Genomic DNA, 18,606 nt, shown 5'->3' with positions numbered 1-18,606 from the left:
TGGCTGTTCCGGCAGGCCTAGAGTTGTTGATCTATAATCAGGTCCAACCCCCAGCCAAGCCGAATATATGTTGTGTTCTTAAACTGTTTTTCGTTCCTCTCCCCCAATTGTTTTTTTTTTAATTTTTATCTCATATTTGTAAGCCGCCTGGAGTCCTCCAGGAGTGGGCGGCATATAAACTCATTAAATTACGAATTACAAATTTAAGTCCAACTCAGAATGGATCTGAGTGACTTTATATGGCAAATGTTTAGATCGGGGGTCAGTCCGGTACCAATCTATGGCGTGCCAGCAACTGGGCCATGGAAACAAGCAAAGCCCCATCTGCGCAACTGAGGCAGCACATGGAACCATGACCCCTCTAGTCCACGGTATAACCTTCCTCCCTGGAACTAGTTGCTGTTGTCCCAAAGGTTGAGGGACACTCTTGATCTCTAGCTCCAATCTCCTCCATTCTCTCCATGGATAAGATGAGAAAGGAGCAACTGACTTCTGGTGTGCCAGCTAAGGATCTCCTTGTCAGGCCCTTAAGTATCACTTTAATCCAGCCTCTCTCAAATTTTGTACACTAGAAGAAAGAACCCTTGATATAGTTTCCAACTCAGGCAATCCTGCATAAAAACTGTATCTGCAAATCGCATCATATTCAGCATGAACGGTAAGTTGGAAATGTAATCATGCTATAATAAAACAATGGAATTCACCATAAGTTGGACCATAAGGAAGGCTGAGCGCCAAAGAATGGAGGCCTTTGAACTCTGGTGCTGGAGAAGACTCCTGAGAGTCCCTTGGACTGCAAGGCCATCCAACCGGTCAGTCCTAGAGGAGATCCACCCTGACTGCTCTTTAGAAGGCCAGATCCCAAAGAGGAAACTCAAAGGCTTTGGCCACCTAATGAAAAGGAAGGACTCCCTGGAGAAGAGTCTCATGCTGGGAACGATGGAGGGCAAAAGAAGAAGGGGACGGCAGAGAATGAGGTGGCCGGATGGAGTCACCAAAGCAGCAGGCGTGAGCTTAAATGGACTCCAGGGGATGGTAGAGGACAGGAAGGCCTGGAGGAACATTGTCCATAGGGTCACGATGGGTCGGACACGACTTCGCAACTAACAACAACAAATAATAAAAGAGAACAATGTCATAATGTATAAATTTGCAAATAAGCCCAACTCGGGTAAGATGAGCTTCAAATTTTTAATTTAATTGAATTAATTTAATTTATTAGATTTATAGGCCGCCCAATCCCCGAGAGAGTATGAAAAATGTGCCAGCCAGCTCAAGATTTTCATACATTTTAATTTTTTTTACAATTCGCTTATCTATAGGCAGTGCATTTTTCATGGTACTTTAGTTTTTAAAAATCCAGGCTCTGCTAATCCAAGGATGAGCAAGTATATATGGCAGTGTTTTCCAACCTAGATCCCTTTCCAACCTAGATGGATGGACTTCAACTCCCAGAATTCCCCAGCCAGCATGGGTGAGATTTTGCTGAAAACTGGAAATAAATGTCATGTTTTGGCAAATTTGTCATAACATGCAGTCATATGATAAGAAAGGGGGAAGGGGGGGACCATCAGAACTTTGAATCTCGGTCGTAAGTGCTCCCCATGGGTTCACCAGAAGTTTGAACAGTTGCTAAGCAATCATTCATCAGTTGAGGAGTACCTGTATAGGAGATTACCGGCATTAACCTGTACATATTTATTCAAAGGTCAACTTTGTAATGCGGATTGCTCTCAAGAAAATATTTTTAGATTGCTTCTCGCTTTATATAAACAGCGATGCGGCCCGAGGTGGATTTCCTCCACCAAATTGTTTTGCAGATTATGAACTTCATTTCCCAGAATTCTCAGAAATTGCCTCACTGGATCAGGAATTCTGGGAATTGAAGTGTACATATTTGGAAAGGGCCCAAAATGGAGAAGGCTGGCAGAGAGGTTAGAAAAAAACTTAGAACACAATCTAAAAAGCATGGAACTCAGCTGGGATCATTTCGTGATTTTTTTTTCCTAGGAAAAAAAATAATCCAAATAAATGTAATACAATTGGAAGGGGTTTTAGAGATCATCCAATCCAGATTGGATCCAACCCAACATCGATAACAGCATCTTTGGCAAATGAATGTCCAATTCCTGTTTAGAACAATCTTTCTCAAACTTGGCAATTGGCGGAGAGAATCCTGTCTGAGGCATTCTGGGAGTTAAAGTCCTTGCAACTGAATGGAATGGAATCGAATGGAATAGAATAGAATAGCATAGCAAAGCATAGAATTCTTTATTGGCCAAGTGTGATTGGACACACAAGGAATTTGCCTTTGGTGCAGATGCTCTCAAGTGTACATAAGGAGAATAAAAATACATTCATCAAGAATAAAAAGATACAACACTTAGTGACAGTCAAGGTTACTAATGAGCAATCAAATCATACCAGGAAACAATAAAAACAATATAAATTGAAAGATATAAGCAACATATATAAGACCTCATTGTTAAGGTCCAGCCCCGATTAGAACGAATGTGTGACCTGTGAATTTTAAACTATCCTTTTCTTATTTCCTTTTCTTTCTCCTCTTTCTTCTTTTGTAAGCCGCCCAGAGTCCTTCGGGATTGGGCGGCATATAAATTTTAATAATAAATAAATAAATAAACATGGTTAGAGTCATCAGTGGGGAGAGATAGATACTAGGAAAGAAGAGAAGAATAATAGTAATACAGTCTTGGTGAATTATTGACACTGTTGTGGGAATTAGTTGTTCAGCAGAGTGATGGCATTTGGGGAAAAAATGACTTTGTGTCTAGTTGTTCTGGTGCGTGGCACGACAAAACAGCGAAGCCCTTATCCGCGGAGACATAAGCGCGTCGCTAAAGCCGCGACATCATCATCGCGCGTCATCACCGCCGCGACAACAGCGCGGCAACAGAAGGGCGCTTTAAAACGGTGCCGCGGCAGAAAGCCGATTTCCATTAAGGTAAGGGTTAGGATTAGGTTTAGGGGTTTGTTTTAGGGTTAGGTTTAGGTTTAGGGTTAGGTTTAGGCTTAGGTTTAGGGTTAGGTTTAGGGTACTGAGTGCTTGGGAATGCGCGGATTTGCCCTCCGCGATTATGTCATCGCGGTAGGGTTGCGTTTTTCCTTAGCTCTTTGAACGGCGCGAATTAGTCTTCGCGCTTATGTCTCCGCGGATAAGGGCTTCGCGGATTTATGGTGGAACCGTTCTGGTGTGCAGTGCCCTATAGCTCTGATGGTGAAGCTATAGCATGTGTGCCAGAAGTGGCATATAGAGCCCTGTCTATGGGCATGCCTGCTGTTGCCAGCTGCTCTTGGACAATGAAAAAGAGCCAAAAACTGTTATGCTAAGTAATAATTGGGTATGAGAAGGGAAGGTTAGAAATATTTTTGGACTATATATAAAGATTATTAATAACAACAACAATAATAATAACAAAACTAGATACAGTTAAGTTTTAACTAATAGGGGGAAAATGTTATGATATAGGATATAGTTAAATAAAGAAAGGATAATGATAATAAATTCCCCGCAGGGATTCGGACCCTCACCTCTCTCCAGGCCTTCCGAAAAGCCGTCAAAACCTGGCTTTGCCGACAGGCCTGGGGGTGAGGAGTTCCCTCCCCTCTCGACATGTATGGTTGTACGACTGTTGTTTACTTTTATTATTTGTATTTTGTTTTTTTATGTTCCCCTTTTCCCCCTTGAATTGTTCGCCGCCCTGAGTCCTCCCGGAGAAGGGCGGCATACAAATAATAAAATTCTATTCTATTCTATTCTAAATTATATACATGGAGGATTAGAAAATTTTGGTATTAAATATTATGGATGTTTAGCTAAAACAGGATATGAGGATTTAATGTTAACGGAGGATTTTACAAATAAGTAAATGAAATGCCAGCATGTGGTTATGTATTAAATCTTGGTATATTTAAGGATGACGGATGTTTAAATAACTATAGTCAAATAAAAGTGGAGGTATGATGATGTTAATATAATAAATACTTGAGTTAAGATATTTGAATTAATATGAATTATATTTGATGACAGTGGAAGAGACGCACAAAAGCCTTTTGTAACCAGCTGATAACACTTTCTACAATATGTAAAGAAGAAGGAGTTGTACGTTTGTTTTGAAAATAAATAAAAATAAATAAATAAATTTTAAAAAAGAAAAAGAGCCAAAAACCAGGTCATTTTCCAGGCCAAAAACGGCCTCTAAACGGCCCGAAAGCCAGCCTGAAAATTGCCTGAAAATCGGTCTGAAAACAGGTTTAAAAAAAAAACAGCCAAAAAACAAGCATGCATGTGCTGACCAGCTGGTCTTTGGGGTTTTTTCTGTGCTCCAGCGCATGCATGCGCATTCCGGTTTGGGTACTCAGTGCCAAAAAGGTTTGCCATCACTGCAATATAGCATCGTTTTGAGGATAGAAGTTGAAACAATTTATGCGCAGGATGTGAGGGGTCTGTAGATATTTTCACAGCCCTCTTAAGGTTAAAAAATTCTGGTTTATTTATTTCCATCTCACTTTTATACACCTAACTCAAGGTAGCGAACATATCTAGTACACTTTCCCCCTTTTATTTTTCCCCACAACAACAACCCTGTGAGGTAGGTTGGGCTAAGAGAGAGAGAGAGTGACTAAAATTTAGAGCAGTGTTTCTCAACCTTGGCAACTTGAAGATGTCCGGACTTCAACTCCCAGAATTCCCCAGCCAGCGTTCGCTGGCTGGGGAATTCTGGAAGTTGAAGTCTGGACATCTTCAAGTTACCAAGGTTGAGAAACACTGGTTTAGAGACTTCAGGCAGGGAATTCATCTCTTCATTTGACAGCCTGGCTGTTGTACAGTCAGAAACTTTACCTTGATGACTAGTTGGATCACTTTGCAGTTTGCAAATTGGTTCTAGTCCTTCCCTCTGGCATCATGTTTCCATTTTTAACAACCTTGGTAAGAAATGCCGTACTAAGAATGACCTTCTTGCTAATAATTGAGACCTGCAATAAAGTTTTTCTGGCAAATGCTATCCCACAATATTCTTGCGTTATTATTGCAAAAGTCCACTTCTAATCCATAATCTCCAAGTATGCTCAATCCTTTGGAAATTGCTCCGAAGCTCTCTTGCATAATAACCATTTAGAACTGTCCTCCTCTTTTAAAGACATGAGCTGTCTTTGCTTAACGACTGCCTATTTAGTGACTGTCTGAAGTTACGATGGCACCAAAAAACAACCCCACTGTTCTGACCGAGGCTTCCCAGCAGCACGAAGCCCAAGTCCTCCTCCCGATAAACCTCTTTTTTTTAAATTTACAGTCACAGACCTTATCTGGCTTGGAGAGCTGACAGGCCGATATCTGCAAAACTTGGCAAGGAGTCTCAGAGAGTCACGAACCAATTAAGCGAACTGATTGTCTCCTGCAAACTCCACTCCCCTCTCGCTCCTCTTTTATATCCTCTGGGAGGGGCCATTCACCATCTACCTGTGGCCTTACTCCCAAGCCGACTCCTGTTCTTTAGCTGTTCCCTTCTGGCAGCTCTGTGCATGCGCACACTGGGAACAGGCTCCAGCTGTTCTTCTGCCCCACTGATGTCGGTCTCCGAAGGCAGCTGATAACTGGCATACGGCTCTGGCCCCCTCTCTGCCTCCGACACAGAGCCCTCATCAGAGTCTTCCCCAGACTCCAGGACTGGCCCATCTTCTTCCCCAACCTCCTCACTGTCCGAATCTGCTGCCAGCTCTACTGGCCGCTGGCGGGCCACAACACCCGGTTTTTACGACCAGTTCTTCCACTTATGCCCATTGCAGCATTCCTGCTGGCTCACGACCAAGGTTTGAACATTTCATCAAAAGTGGAATCGATGGAGAAGCCTTTTGCAAAATTGCCAGTCACCATTACATTGTGATTCACTTCACCACCCACAACTGCTTAATGACCACATCGGAGGAAACGCTATTACGTCTATCAGAGCTACATGATGTTCCACTCTCAGTGACCATGTTGCTTAGCAATGGAACTGCTCTGGTCACTTTTTTTAAAAAAAGTTTTTATTTTACACACATAAACACATCAACAACAAACACATGACTTAGGACAACATAGGAACCAAAAGTCCCATCAAAAATCATAGGGCAGTTCCGTATCAGTTTCTTTGCAGTTAGTATTTTCCCTTTCTATAATTTATATTTATAACCAAATATTGTTTATCTCTAATGTGCTATATATACATACATACAATTCCAGGTAAATATGGTTATTCTTTTTCTTTGCCCCTCTTATACTATTGTTATTCCGTTTAAGAAATTATAGAGTACAGTTTCGATTGTATTGATTACCATCCCAAGCCTCTATTATGACACCACCTTATTTTCTTTCCCTTCTCTACTTCCTTCCTACCTCCTCTCCTTCCCCTTCTTTCTTCCCTTACCTCTCTCCTACTCTCACCCTCTCTCTTCCCCCTCCTACTCTCTCTCCTTCTCTTTTTTCTCCCTTCCTCCCTACTACCCACCTTTCCTTATCTCTTTCTTCTTCCCTTACCTCTCCTCCACTCTTCCTCTTCCTTCCCTACTGTCTCTCCTTCTCTTTCTCTCCTTTCCATCCTCCTCTCCTTTCCCTTCCTTCTTCCCTCCTTTCACTACTTCCTTCCTCCTCTCCTCTCCTTCCTTCTTCCCTCCCTTTCTTTTTCTATTGTTACTGGTGTCTCTTTCAAATCTCAGTTTATGATTTCTTGGAGATGGTATTTCCACAAACCCATATAATGTCATATCATTTCTTTTTTTGGAACTGCTCTGGTCACTTGTTGAGAAAGACGTTGTGCTTCTGGAAAAGTTCAGATGCCTTAAGATAGGGAAGAGGCCTTCCTGAGCCCTTATTGAGATTGAGATTGAGAAGTTTATTTATATGCCGCCCTTTTCCCTGGGGGGACTCAGGGCGGCTTACAACTCGAAAAGGGGGGGGGGAAACAAACATTTAACACGTAGGACAGTACGTCATTAAAAAACACAACATTCATACCATTCGGGTGGGTTACAGTCTTTAGCCCCAGGCCTGACGGGATAGCCAGATTTTGAGGGCTGCGCGGAAGGTCTGGAGGGTGGTGAGGGTACGAATCTCCACGGGGAGATCGTTCCATAGGGTCGGAGCTGCCACCGAGAAGGCTCTCCTCCGCGTGGTTGAGTGCAGCGATGCTGGCTTGACTCCATTAGGATCAAGCTCAAATCAAACACAATGGCAAAATTGAGCAAGCTCAGAGGAAGATTACCAAGATGATGAACGATCTGAGACCAAACTTATGAGGGATGGTTAACGGGTCAAGGGACGCGGTGGCTCAGTGGCTAAGACGCTGAGCTTCTCGATCGAAAGGTCGGCAGTTTGGCGGTTCAAATCCCTACGATAAGATTGGATGACTGCACATGTTTGACTTGGCACCAAGTTTCTGTGGTTTTTAATGCTTTCGTAAGTCCGTTTGACTTGATGGCTCAGTGGCTAAGATGTTGAGCTTGTTGATCAGAAAGGTCAGCAGTTTGGCAGTTCGAATCCCTAGTGCCGCATAACAGAGTGAGCTCCCGTTACTTGCCCCAGCTTCTGCCAACCTAGCAGTTCGAAAGCACGTAAAAATGCAAGGAGAAAAATAGCAACCACCTTTGGTGGGAAGGTAAGAGCATTCTGAGCGCCTTCGGCATTTAGTCATGCCGGCCACATGACCACGGAGACGGTAGTCCTTGACTTATAATCACTCATTTAGCAACCAAGCTTACTAGGGCACTGAAAAAAAGTGATATGACCATTTTTCACACTTTTGACCGTTGCAGCATCCCATGATCACACGATCCATATCTGGGTCATATTTGTGATAGTTGTGGTGTCCCGGGATCAAGGAATCACTTTTTGCAACCTTCTGATGAGCAACATCAATGGGGAAACCAGATTAACTAAACAACCGCGTTACTAACTTAACAACTGCAGTGATTCACATAACATCTGTGGCAAGAAAGGTTGCAAAATGGGGCAAAAGTCACTTAACAACTGTGCCACTTAGCAATAGAAATTTTAGGCTCAACTGTGGTCGTACGTCAAGGATTACTTGTATTTATTTACCAATTTAGATGGTTTTTAATTGATGTGATTTAGAAGGCACCCAACTCCATGAAACAATGTGGTATCAACATCAACGGTAGAGATTAACAGTAAAAATTAAAAATTACAATAACAAAAAACCTCGTAGGCAACAAACTAAAATAAAGCTAAAAGAAAATGTCAGCTATAATTGAAACCAATAATATTACTAAGAAGAAAGCAAAAAACAACACACCAAAAGCAAAGAAATCTAGAAGATGCAGCATCTTGCAAGAGAGGCTTATGTATTCTACTGGGAAAAAGGCAATTTTTAAAAGCTTTCCTAAAGAGTAAGAGACAGGGGCCAATCAAATTTTAAGAAGCAAATGGAGAATTTTCCAAAGGGAAGGTACACCTCCTAAGTCCCTGTGGTTGGAAACCTGGAACAGATTCTGTTAATGTATTTAATGTATATGCAGAATTTAACCCCAGCATAAAAACACACACACACACACACACACACACACACACACACACAAAAAAAAGACTAAGAGGAGATACTATAGCAATCTTCAAATATCTGAAACCTTATCTTACAGAGTAGATAACAGACAAGAATAGAATCATAAAGTTTAAATCAGAAGGAAGAGGATTCAGGCTAGACTTCAGAAATAGACTCCTCACTCCGTTCTGGCCAGAGGTGGGTTCCTACCAGTTCGCACCTATTCGGTAGAACCGGTTCGTCAAATCTACCGGACCAGTTAGAAGAGATTCTACCAGTGGACCCAGAAAGCAGGCCACACCTACAGAAGAGGTTCCAAAATGTTTTGAAACCCACCACTGCTAAAGGGTTAGAGGTGCAAGGATCTTGTAACTAGACAGCTTTAAGACTTGCATGCTTCAATGCCAGAGTTCCTGAGCCAACGTGACTGGAGGAGGAATTCTGGGAGTTGAAGTCCACAAGTCTTAAAGCTGTCAGGTTTGAACACCCCTAGTTTTTTTTTTTCTAAAGGGTTAGGGGTGCAAGGATCTTGTAACTTGACAGCTTTAAGACTTGCATGCTTCAATGCCAGAGTTTCTGAATAGCTACTTGGACCGACCTAAGTACTAATTCATAATTTCATATCCGGTCACATGGGTGGCAAGCCAGTCCCACAAAGGAGGCCACACCCACAGAGTAGGTTCGAACAATTTTTGAAACCCACCACTGGTTCTGGCATTGATGTTACCTAGTTTGGTAATGAAACGTCTGCAAGAAAACCACTCAGCTCAGAAAGCACCAAGGACCCCACACACCAGGAATTACTTCCTGACTACAGGAATTGTTAGCTGGTAGAGGTGTAGTCTCCTTCCCCTGTGACTGAATGGTCATCTGTCCGAGATGTTCTGGTAGATCTTACACTGGACAGATAGTCAGAGTACATCATCTCTAAGGCACTTTCCACCTTTCGTTTTATAATTCAATAGCTTCTTAAAATGTTTCGCAGGATTATTTTCCTGTGTAAGATGATGTTTGTATGTAAATTCAACATACGTTCAACATTGTTTTTTTTTACATTGTTAAGTCATTCAAATTTAATTAAATAAATTCTCTAGATCGGTGTTTCTCACGACCCCAAGATGCTGCCACCTTGCCAAGTACTTGAATTTTGATCATGTGTTTTTTTGATCATTTTGACTGTAAGGAGTGCCACGACGGTTGTAAATAAAAGCCCCGGTTTGTTAAATGATTCTTTTTTTTTAGTGCTGCTGTAAATTCAAGCGGTTGTTAAACAAATGGTTGTAAGTCAAGGACTACCTGTATTCAGCTACGAATGAAAGCTATTAAATGATGTTCCATTCTGATAAATCCATTAAATGGGTACCTGCTGGTTTGTCACAGACAGAATAGGTAAAGTATTATGAGCCTCGGTGGCGCAGTGGTTAGAGTGCAGTACTGCAGGCTACTTCTGCTGACTGCCGGCAGCCTGCAGTTTGGCACTTCAAATCTCACCAGGCTCAAGAGTGACTCAGCCTTCCATCCTTCCGAAGTCGATAAAATGAGGATCCAGATTGTTGGGGACAATATGCTGGTTCTGTCAACCACTTAAGAGAGGGCTTTAAAGCACTGTGAAGCGGTACATAAGTCTAGGTGCTATTGCTATTCGCTATCAGAAACAGGATCTACATTTTAATCGAAATTTCTATCACATGGTTCATGTGTTTAACCCCCACATTATAGAGCAGGGGTGTCAAACTGGCAGCCCGCGAGACGGATGCATCACACACAAACTATACCCACCGCAACTCCGCGAAGGGGGAAAACGTTGAAATACGTCATGTGGCAGCAATGTGACGTTGACACCCATGTTATAGAGCCAAACTTCCAACATAATGATTAAGGTGCTAAAGTAGGACTGGAGCAGGGGTATCAAATGGATTTCTTTAAGGGCTGGATCAGCATTGTAGTTCTCCTCCACGAGCCAGCCCGGGGGGTGGGGGAGAAGGTGCAGGGGTGAAATGCTACTGGTTCGGATCGGTTCCCCCGAACCGGTAGTAAAAAAAATGCTTTTCCGACGATCAGCTGTGACGCGCAATTTATATTATCTAGAAAGCAGGATTTCCTGCTTTCTAGCTAATCTAAATCGTGTGCTACAGTGGATTTCCCCCCCCCCTCGCTGTTTGCTTACCTTTGCAGGCGTGCTCGGTAGCAGGCTCCGCTCACCCACCCAGACGTCATCATATCCATTTTTGACCCTCTGCGCATGCCCGTGTTCATATTGCTACCGAACCAGTTTCTCCCCTAGGAAGGTGGGTGAGATGAGATGGACGCCTCCTGCAGCACCCTGCCGGCTAAAACAGGCACACAGGAGAGGGGCACGTGTGGGCGCCTCACATCCCATTGTGGCCATCCAGTGCTGCAGGAGGCCATCCGCCCCGCACCCTTGTTTTCACGAGCAGAGGCACCGCGGGCCGGGCCTTTGCTATTTCCAGGCCGCCCATGGGCCAGATTTCACCACCCTGAGGACCTGATCCGGCCCACGGGCCTTGAGTTTGACCCCCTGGAATAGAGGAATCTAGTTAACCCTTCGAATCTAGAATAAATCTAGAATAACCCTTCGGCCTGGGAGCACTTGTGTGACTTTGGGCCAGTCCCTTTCTCCGCAAAATCTACTTCATAAGGTTGTTGCTGTGGCGACAAAATCAGAGAAGCGCGTCTTATATATGCTACGGGAAACGCAGGGTAGAAATCCAAAAACTGAAACGGTATTTTGATGACAGTTTTCATGATTATAATCTTTGCTTGATATTAATTAGTTTAATGCACTGACGATGCTCTCTGACCTTGGTTGTTTTCTTGCTGACATTTCATTGCCCAAACTAGGTAACGTCATCAGTGCTAGAATGGAGTGGGGTTTGCTCTCTGTTTATATAAAATGAGAACCAACTCCACTCCCTACTCACACTGAGGATGTTACCTAGTTTGGTAACGAAAAGGTCCGTAAGGAAAGAGCCAAGTTCATAAAGTACCAAAGACTCTTTATTTCAACCCTGAGTACCAATATTCTCCTTTATTGACACAATAATTCTAAGGAAGGAAAATTTACAGAGGCTACATCACAGCCTTGAGACCTCTCCGATTCTTGAAATTGCATTTTTTTTAATCCATGGCAAAGTGGATATGTATTATGAACCATTCTGCAACTCTGCAGCCTATAATTGTGCAAGACTCGTTTGCAATTCTATTCAACAAATACATGGATGATGGTACAGAAAATGTTTATCCTGTCTATAATCTCTGAGAAGATTAAAAAATGAATTAAGAAGCGGCGGACCACAGGTTTTGGATGAAAAACTTTGAAAGTACTCAAGACGGATTGCAGCTGGTTGAGATTTGAATTATAAAAGACTGTGAAAGTCAGAACCGAACACACAAACAGATGTTTTTACACCCAGTAGAGACCATTGGCTTCAGGAAAGATCTTAATCAAACCACTTTAGTTCACATTCCCATCGCTACCCACACAGATGTTTATATATTATTTCAGTTTGGGCATTTGGGGAGAATACTCAGCACATTTCAAATCATGCCATGCCACAGAGAAAGGAGGAAAAAGAAAGAGAAAGGAAAAGAAAGAGAAAGAAAAAAAGAGAGAGATGTAGCAAAAGAGAAAGCAAGAAAGTAAAAAGAGATAGAGAGGAAAGAGAGAGAAAAGGAAGAAAGAGAGAAAAGTCAAATTTTAGTTGACCTTGGAAATGTAAATCTTACACATGAAAAAGCCTTTGGGCCAGTCATTCTCTCTCAGTTCAACCTACCTCACAGGGTGGTTGTGGGAAAGGCAGGAGGAGAAAAGGAGAAATATGTATGTCCCCTGCCTTGAGATACTTATAAAGTAATAAAGATGGAATTAAAATCTAATTAAATAAATAAGTTGGTACAAGCTGGATTTTCCTTGGAGATGTGATCAAACACACACCCCAAAAAACCCCAGGGCTTTTGACTAAAAGAACAGAAATAAGATAAAGAACAAGGCTAAATCACTTTGCTATTGTTGTCAAAAACAAGATTAGGGTCCGTGCTGTTGAATCCCCCTTAAGGAACTCGACTCAAAGGAGACCATCTACTAGCCCATTCTAGATCCTTCACTTGATTTTTCATTCTGACCAGCAACCAGATCTATAAAAAGGACTGAGGCACTGGGAGAAAATATGTTGAGAAGGTAATGAAAAGCCTCTAGCCAACTTTCCATCCCTGAAGCACCTATCGAATGATTTATTTCCTTTACTAAAAGGTCTCCGTGTTTCCTTCTAGTTTGAGCCCTTTGAAAGATCCCTTCCTCCATGGAGATTTGAGAGCTGGGCCTTGATCTGTTCTGCCAAAATCCATGCCCCCACATCCTTCAGAATAGAATAGAATAGAATAGGATAGGATAGAATAGAAATAGAAATAGAATTCTATATTGGCCAAGTGTGATTGGACACACAAGGAATTTGTCTTTGGTGCAGATGCCCTTAGTGTACATAAGGAGAATAAAATACATTTATCAAGAATAAAAATATACAGCACGGAGTGATAGTCAAGGTTACTAATAAGCTATCAAATCGTACTAAGAAACAATAAAAACAATACCAATTGAAAGATACAAGCAACATGGTTATAGTCATAAGTGGGGAGAGATAGATACTAGGAAAGAAGAGAGGAATAATAGCAATACAGTCTTGGTAAATTATTGACAGTGTTATTGGAATTAGTTGTTTAGCAGAGTGATGACATTGGGGGGGTGCGGGGGGGAAACTGTCCTTGTGCCTTAGTTTTTCTGGTTGTTTTGAGGGTAAAAGTTGAAACAATTTATGTCCAGGATGTGAGGGGTCTGTAAATATTCTGAAAGCAAGGAATGAAGGTCCAGTATATTCAGCTTCCTAAAATCCTGAACCACTCACTTCTTGGTCAGTAAGAAGGCCAAGATTGAGATTTTTCCATGTCTGTTAAGAACGTCCCAATGAAATACAAGTGCAGTCAGCAGAGGGAAGACACTTCAGCCACTTTTTAAAGAAGTGTTTCTCAACCTAAGCAACTTTTAAGGCGCGTGGACTTCCAACTCCCAGAATTCCCCAGCCACCATCCACTCTGGGGAATTCTGGGAGTTGATGTCCACACACCTTAAAAGTTGAGAAACACGGCTTGTAAGTCCGTAGTTCCCTGAGGGAGGGGTGGAAGTGGGGGGGGGGGAAACGATCTTGACTTTCCCCATTTTAACTTTTCATTCAGAGACGTGTCTGACTACAATTTCATCATCAGCATCCGTTCCCAAACCAGCCGGCTTATTTACACAGGGATTGTTCCAGCACCACTTGTCCCGCTGTTCCCTCTGGGGGCGGAGAACAAGCTCTGTGGCTCCTTTCCTTGGAGCCGGATCCCAGTCTCTCATGTTTTCCCAAAAGAATCCCTTTCTCTCGATCCCCCCCCCCCAAAAAAAACCCTGGACTGAGCTCTACTAGGCGGCTCAGGGGCTAAGACACTGAGCTGGTCGATCAGAGAGGTTCAAATCCCTAGTGTGCAGGTCTCCTGCGTGAGAAGGGGGGTTGGACTAGATGACCTCCAAGGTCCCTTCCGACTCTCTTACTGTTTCTAAACTTACCTTCCCCAAATTCGCCCTGCTTAAGCCACCAGATTCCCTCCCACCCAGCCAGCAAATGTTTCTTTTTGTAAACCTTGAGGTTTATAAGTGTTTTGATAGAGGAGGACAAGGATCATGGCATGAGCCGGTTGGGAGATCCCTTAGTCACTTTCTAACACGATCTGGATCCCCAGCGCCCTTGGAGAAGATCCCGTGCCAGGGACCACCTGTTTTCGATCCCCAGCAAGCGGGAAGGAAGCGAAACAAAAGCGAGAAGAGGGAAGGAGAAAAGAGGGAGAGAGAGGGGAGTGGGGGACTCCCCCCCTTTTGGAGATGGGGGAGTTTGGGGGTTCCCCCCCCCTCGACCCCGATCATCCCATAGCGGCTCCCTCCCTAGAGGGGGCGCCCTTCTCTCACCTGAAGGCGCCCGCGGGCCACCAGCGGGAATCCTCTCCGCGCTCTCCGGGCCTGGCGCAGCCAACGGCGGATGCTCTGGCGGGTGGCGTGGACGAGGCGGCGGGCGGGCGCTCTCCCATTCAGTGGGAGCGCATGGATGCAAGAGCCCGGCCGCAGGCAAGGCTCCTCCTGCTGGCTCCCGCTCTGCAACTAATGCAAATGCCGAAGCCTTCTGCTGGCTCTCCGCGGTCTGCCGGGCTCCCTTCGGCGGCCACCCTCCGCTGGGAGCATCCCTCCCGAGCCTGGGGCGATGGGGCAGGTTACTCCGGGTCAATCCCCTCTAACCCCTCCCCGGCTGCCTCTCTCTCTCTCTCTCTAGCGCCCCCCCTTCCTCCACCTCCTCCCCAACCCACTTCCCCGTCCCCGGCGCAAGCCACACGCGCGCTCCCCATTGGCGCGGCGCACTCACCCCAAGCCGTGGGCGTCACCAATCAGGGCAGCCCTAGGGGGTGGAGCCAATAAGGAGACGGCAGTGGCCTGAGCGGATCGCCCCGCTTGGTCATTGGCTGGCGGGGAATCCACCAGGAGTAACTTGCTGCTGCTCCTGCGGCTGCTCCCCGGGTCTGGCTGGAGCCGCGCTGGGCGCCCCCAGGAGCGGGTGACAAGCTTGGGGAAGTGGCAGCAACCTGGAGATGATGGGGTGGGGGTCCCATAGAGCAGTGTTTCTCAACCTTGGCAACTTGAAGACGTCTGGACTTCAACTCCCAGAATTCCCCAGCCAGCGAATGCTGGCTGGGGAATTCTGGGAGTTGAAGTCCAGACGTCTTCAAGTTGCCAAGGTTGAGAAACACTGCCATAGAGGGTGATTTCCCCCCCCCTGCGAGTGGAGGGGGGCAGCCACGATCTCCCGACGCGTGGGTGGAAGCCCCACACCCGAGCTTGGTCTGCGCGAAAGATGCACGTGGCAATTGCCGAGCATCAGTTTGGCTTCCTGGATGTAAAAATGCGGGAGCAATGAAAAAAGGGGATTGAATGGCCCAAATTATGCTCTGTGGGGTAAATAAATCAAGTGCTTCTCAACCTCAGACATTGAAGACCTGAGGACTTCAACTCCCAGAATTCTGGCTGGGGAACTCTGGGAGTTGGAGAATAGAAATGAAATAGAATGGAATAGAATAGAATATAGGAATAGAATGGAATAGAATTGAATTGAAATAGAATAGAATATAGGAATAGAATGGAATAGAATTGAATTGAAATAGCATAGAATAGAATATAGGAATAGAATAGAAAATATGGAATGGAGTAGAATTTAACATAGGAATAAATAGAATAGAAAATATGGAATGGAATAGAATGCAATAGAATAGAAACATTATTGTCACTGGTGAAATATGGAATTCTTTATTTATTGGCCAAGTGTGATTGGACACACAAGGAATTTGTCTTTGGTGCATATGCTCTCATTGTACATAAGGAGAATAAAATACATTCATCAAGAATAAAAAGATACACTTAGTGATTGTTATAGGGTACAAATAAGCAACCGGGAAACCGTATCAATATAAATACGTAACGTCTAATTGGCTTAGCTATGGGTGGAAGGAGAGCCTGAGAAATAAGAAGGACATGAAATAAAGCGGTTGTGATTGTGTTTCCGAGGTTTGAGACCTAGGGCCGGAGATAGATAGGCTCATGTTAAGCTTGGTTCACTAAATTTCCAATATCCGGACTTGGAGGCAGTACTGGCTCAGATTGAAAGTCCTTACAGAGAGTGGTGAGGACAGTGGAAAACATTATAGGAAGCTCGCCTCCCATTATTTCAGGATATTGCTTTTAAACTATGTGCTTAGAGCTCAAAGCATAGTTAAGAGATCCCACACACCCATTTCATGGTCTGTTTGTGTCGCTCCCTTCTGAAAGGAGGTTTCAAAGTTTTTCTAGCAAGACTTCCATATTCTGTAACATGCCATCCGTCTTGTACACTCACAGGATTTCCCAGCATGAGGCTCTTCTCCAGGGAGTCCTTCCTTCTCATTAGGTGGCCAAAGTATCTGAGTTTCATCTTCAGGATCTGGCCTTCTAAAGAGCAGACAGGGTTGATCTCCTCTAGAACTGACCGGTTGGATGGCCTTGCAGTCCAAGGGACTCGCAGGAGTCTTCTCCAGCACCAGAGTTCAAAGGCCTCCATTCTTTGGCGCTCAGCCTTTCTTATGGTCCAACTTTCACAGCCATCATTGCAACTGGGAAAACCACAGCCTTGACTATACGCACTTTTGTTGGCAGGGTGAGGTCTCTGCTTTTTAGTATGCTGTCTAGATTTGCCATAGCTTTCTTCCCCAGGAGCAAGCCTCTTTTAATTTCTTGGCTGCAGTCCCCATCTGTGGTGATCTTGGAGCCCAGGAATGTAAAATCTGTCACTACCTTCATTTCTTCCCCATCTATTTGCCAGGAATTGAGAGGGGCCGGATGCCGTGATCTTCAGTTTCAATAAAATTGAATTCAATAAAAAATGTTGAATTTCAACAAAATCCCATACACAAGGGCATACATAACTTGTTGTAAAATGTATTGATCTGCACTGAGAGCTTATAAGGGAAGGTAGACTGCACAGGTAATCTTCAACTTACAACAGTTTGTTTAGTGACTGAAGTTATAACTACACTGATAAAAGTGACATGAACATTTTTCACACTTACGATAGTTGCGGCATCCCCATGGTCATGTGATTTACAGACGCTCGGCAAGTGACTCATATTTGTGACGGTTCCAATGTCCCAGGGCCACATGACTGCCATTTGCAACCTTCCTGATGCGCAAAGTCAATCAGAAAGCCAGGTTCACTTAACAACCGTATTACTAATTTAACCATTGAGGTGATTTGCTTAGCAAATGTGGCAAGAAAAGTCGTAAAACGGGACAAAACTCAACAAATTTCTCACTTAGCAACATAAATTCTGGGCTCGATTGTGGACGTAAGTCGAGGACTACCTGTATTTACCATTCTGACAGCAGATTATTTGATAGAAGTTGAAAACATGGTTATTACAGGTACTCCTTACCTTACAGCCATTTGTTTAGCAACCAAAGATACCAACAGCACAGAGAAAAGTGAGTTATAATCTGGTCCTCGTATTTATGACCATCACAGCATCTCTAGATTCATGCGGTCAAAAACCAGCTGCTTGGCAATAGGCGTGTATTTATGATGGTTTCAGCATCCCAGAGTCATCTGATTCCCATTTGCAACCTTCCCAGATGACAGTCACAGTCACTGGGGGAGGTCAGCTTCGTGGTTCATTTAATAACTGGCAAAAAAAAAAGTTGTAAAATTGAGTATAGGTCTTTCAACAACCAGCTTGTTTAGCAACTGAAATTCTGGGTACCAATCGTGATTGTTAAGTTGAGAGCTACCTGTCCCAAAGGTGCTTTTTCAAGAGGCAACTGGATTTTCTGGGGTTTTTTTTTGAAGAGTTATTCTTTTTATTCTCCTACATACAGTTATAGGTATACATTCACATAGTTATTCTTCTTCTTTACATTTGCCATTCTTGTACATTTGTCATTCCATTTAAAAGATACAAGTATACAGTTTGAGCTGCTTTATTGACCATTCCACTGCCTGTTTTAACACCATCTTATTTCTCCCTTTCTTTTCTCCCTCCCTCCCTGCTCTACGTCCTTCCTTCCTTCCTTCCTCCTCTCCTGCCCCTTCCTTCTTCCCTTCTCTCCCCCCTACTCCTCTCTTCCCCTTCTCGCCCTCTCTCCTTCTCTTATTTTATTTATTTATTTATTTTATTAATTAATTATTTTCTTTCCTTTCCACCCTCAAACTTTCTGGTGTTTTTTTTTTATTTTTTAAAGACATTTCGCTTCTCATCCAAGAACTGAGGAAGCTCCTTGGATGAGAAGCAAAACGTCTTCAAAGAAAAACCAAGAAAGTCCAGTTGCCTCTTGGAAAAAAAAGCATCTTTGGAACAACCATGGCCTGGATGATTGAGAATCTCCATTGACATTGAGGGCTATCTGTGTTTCATTTAACGCCAGCCTTCACCG

General features: G+C 43.7%; 1 protein-coding gene across 3 annotated transcripts in view; it reads right to left on the bottom strand.

The window, feature by feature from the left end:
- Nucleotides 1-14,861, bottom strand: part of ACACA (acetyl-CoA carboxylase alpha) — a 308,466-nt gene extending 293,605 nt beyond the window's left edge. For 2 of the 3 annotated variants that reach the window (XM_032214921.1, XM_032214922.1), the window contains exon 1: nt 14,572-14,861. In XM_032214921.1, the coding sequence (XP_032070812.1) occupies nt 14,572-14,690 (119 nt within the window). In that variant the 5' untranslated portion in view covers nt 14,691-14,861. The remainder of the gene's footprint in view (nt 1-14,571) is intronic. The other variant, XM_032214923.1, reaches the window with a different exon arrangement.
- Between the last annotated feature and the right edge of the window lie 3,745 nt (nt 14,862-18,606).

This window comes from Thamnophis elegans, chromosome 4, assembly GCF_009769535.1.
Source record: "Thamnophis elegans isolate rThaEle1 chromosome 4, rThaEle1.pri, whole genome shotgun sequence".
Lineage (NCBI taxonomy): Eukaryota > Metazoa > Chordata > Lepidosauria > Squamata > Colubridae > Thamnophis > Thamnophis elegans.
This window is presented reverse-complemented; position numbering and strand designations above follow the sequence as displayed.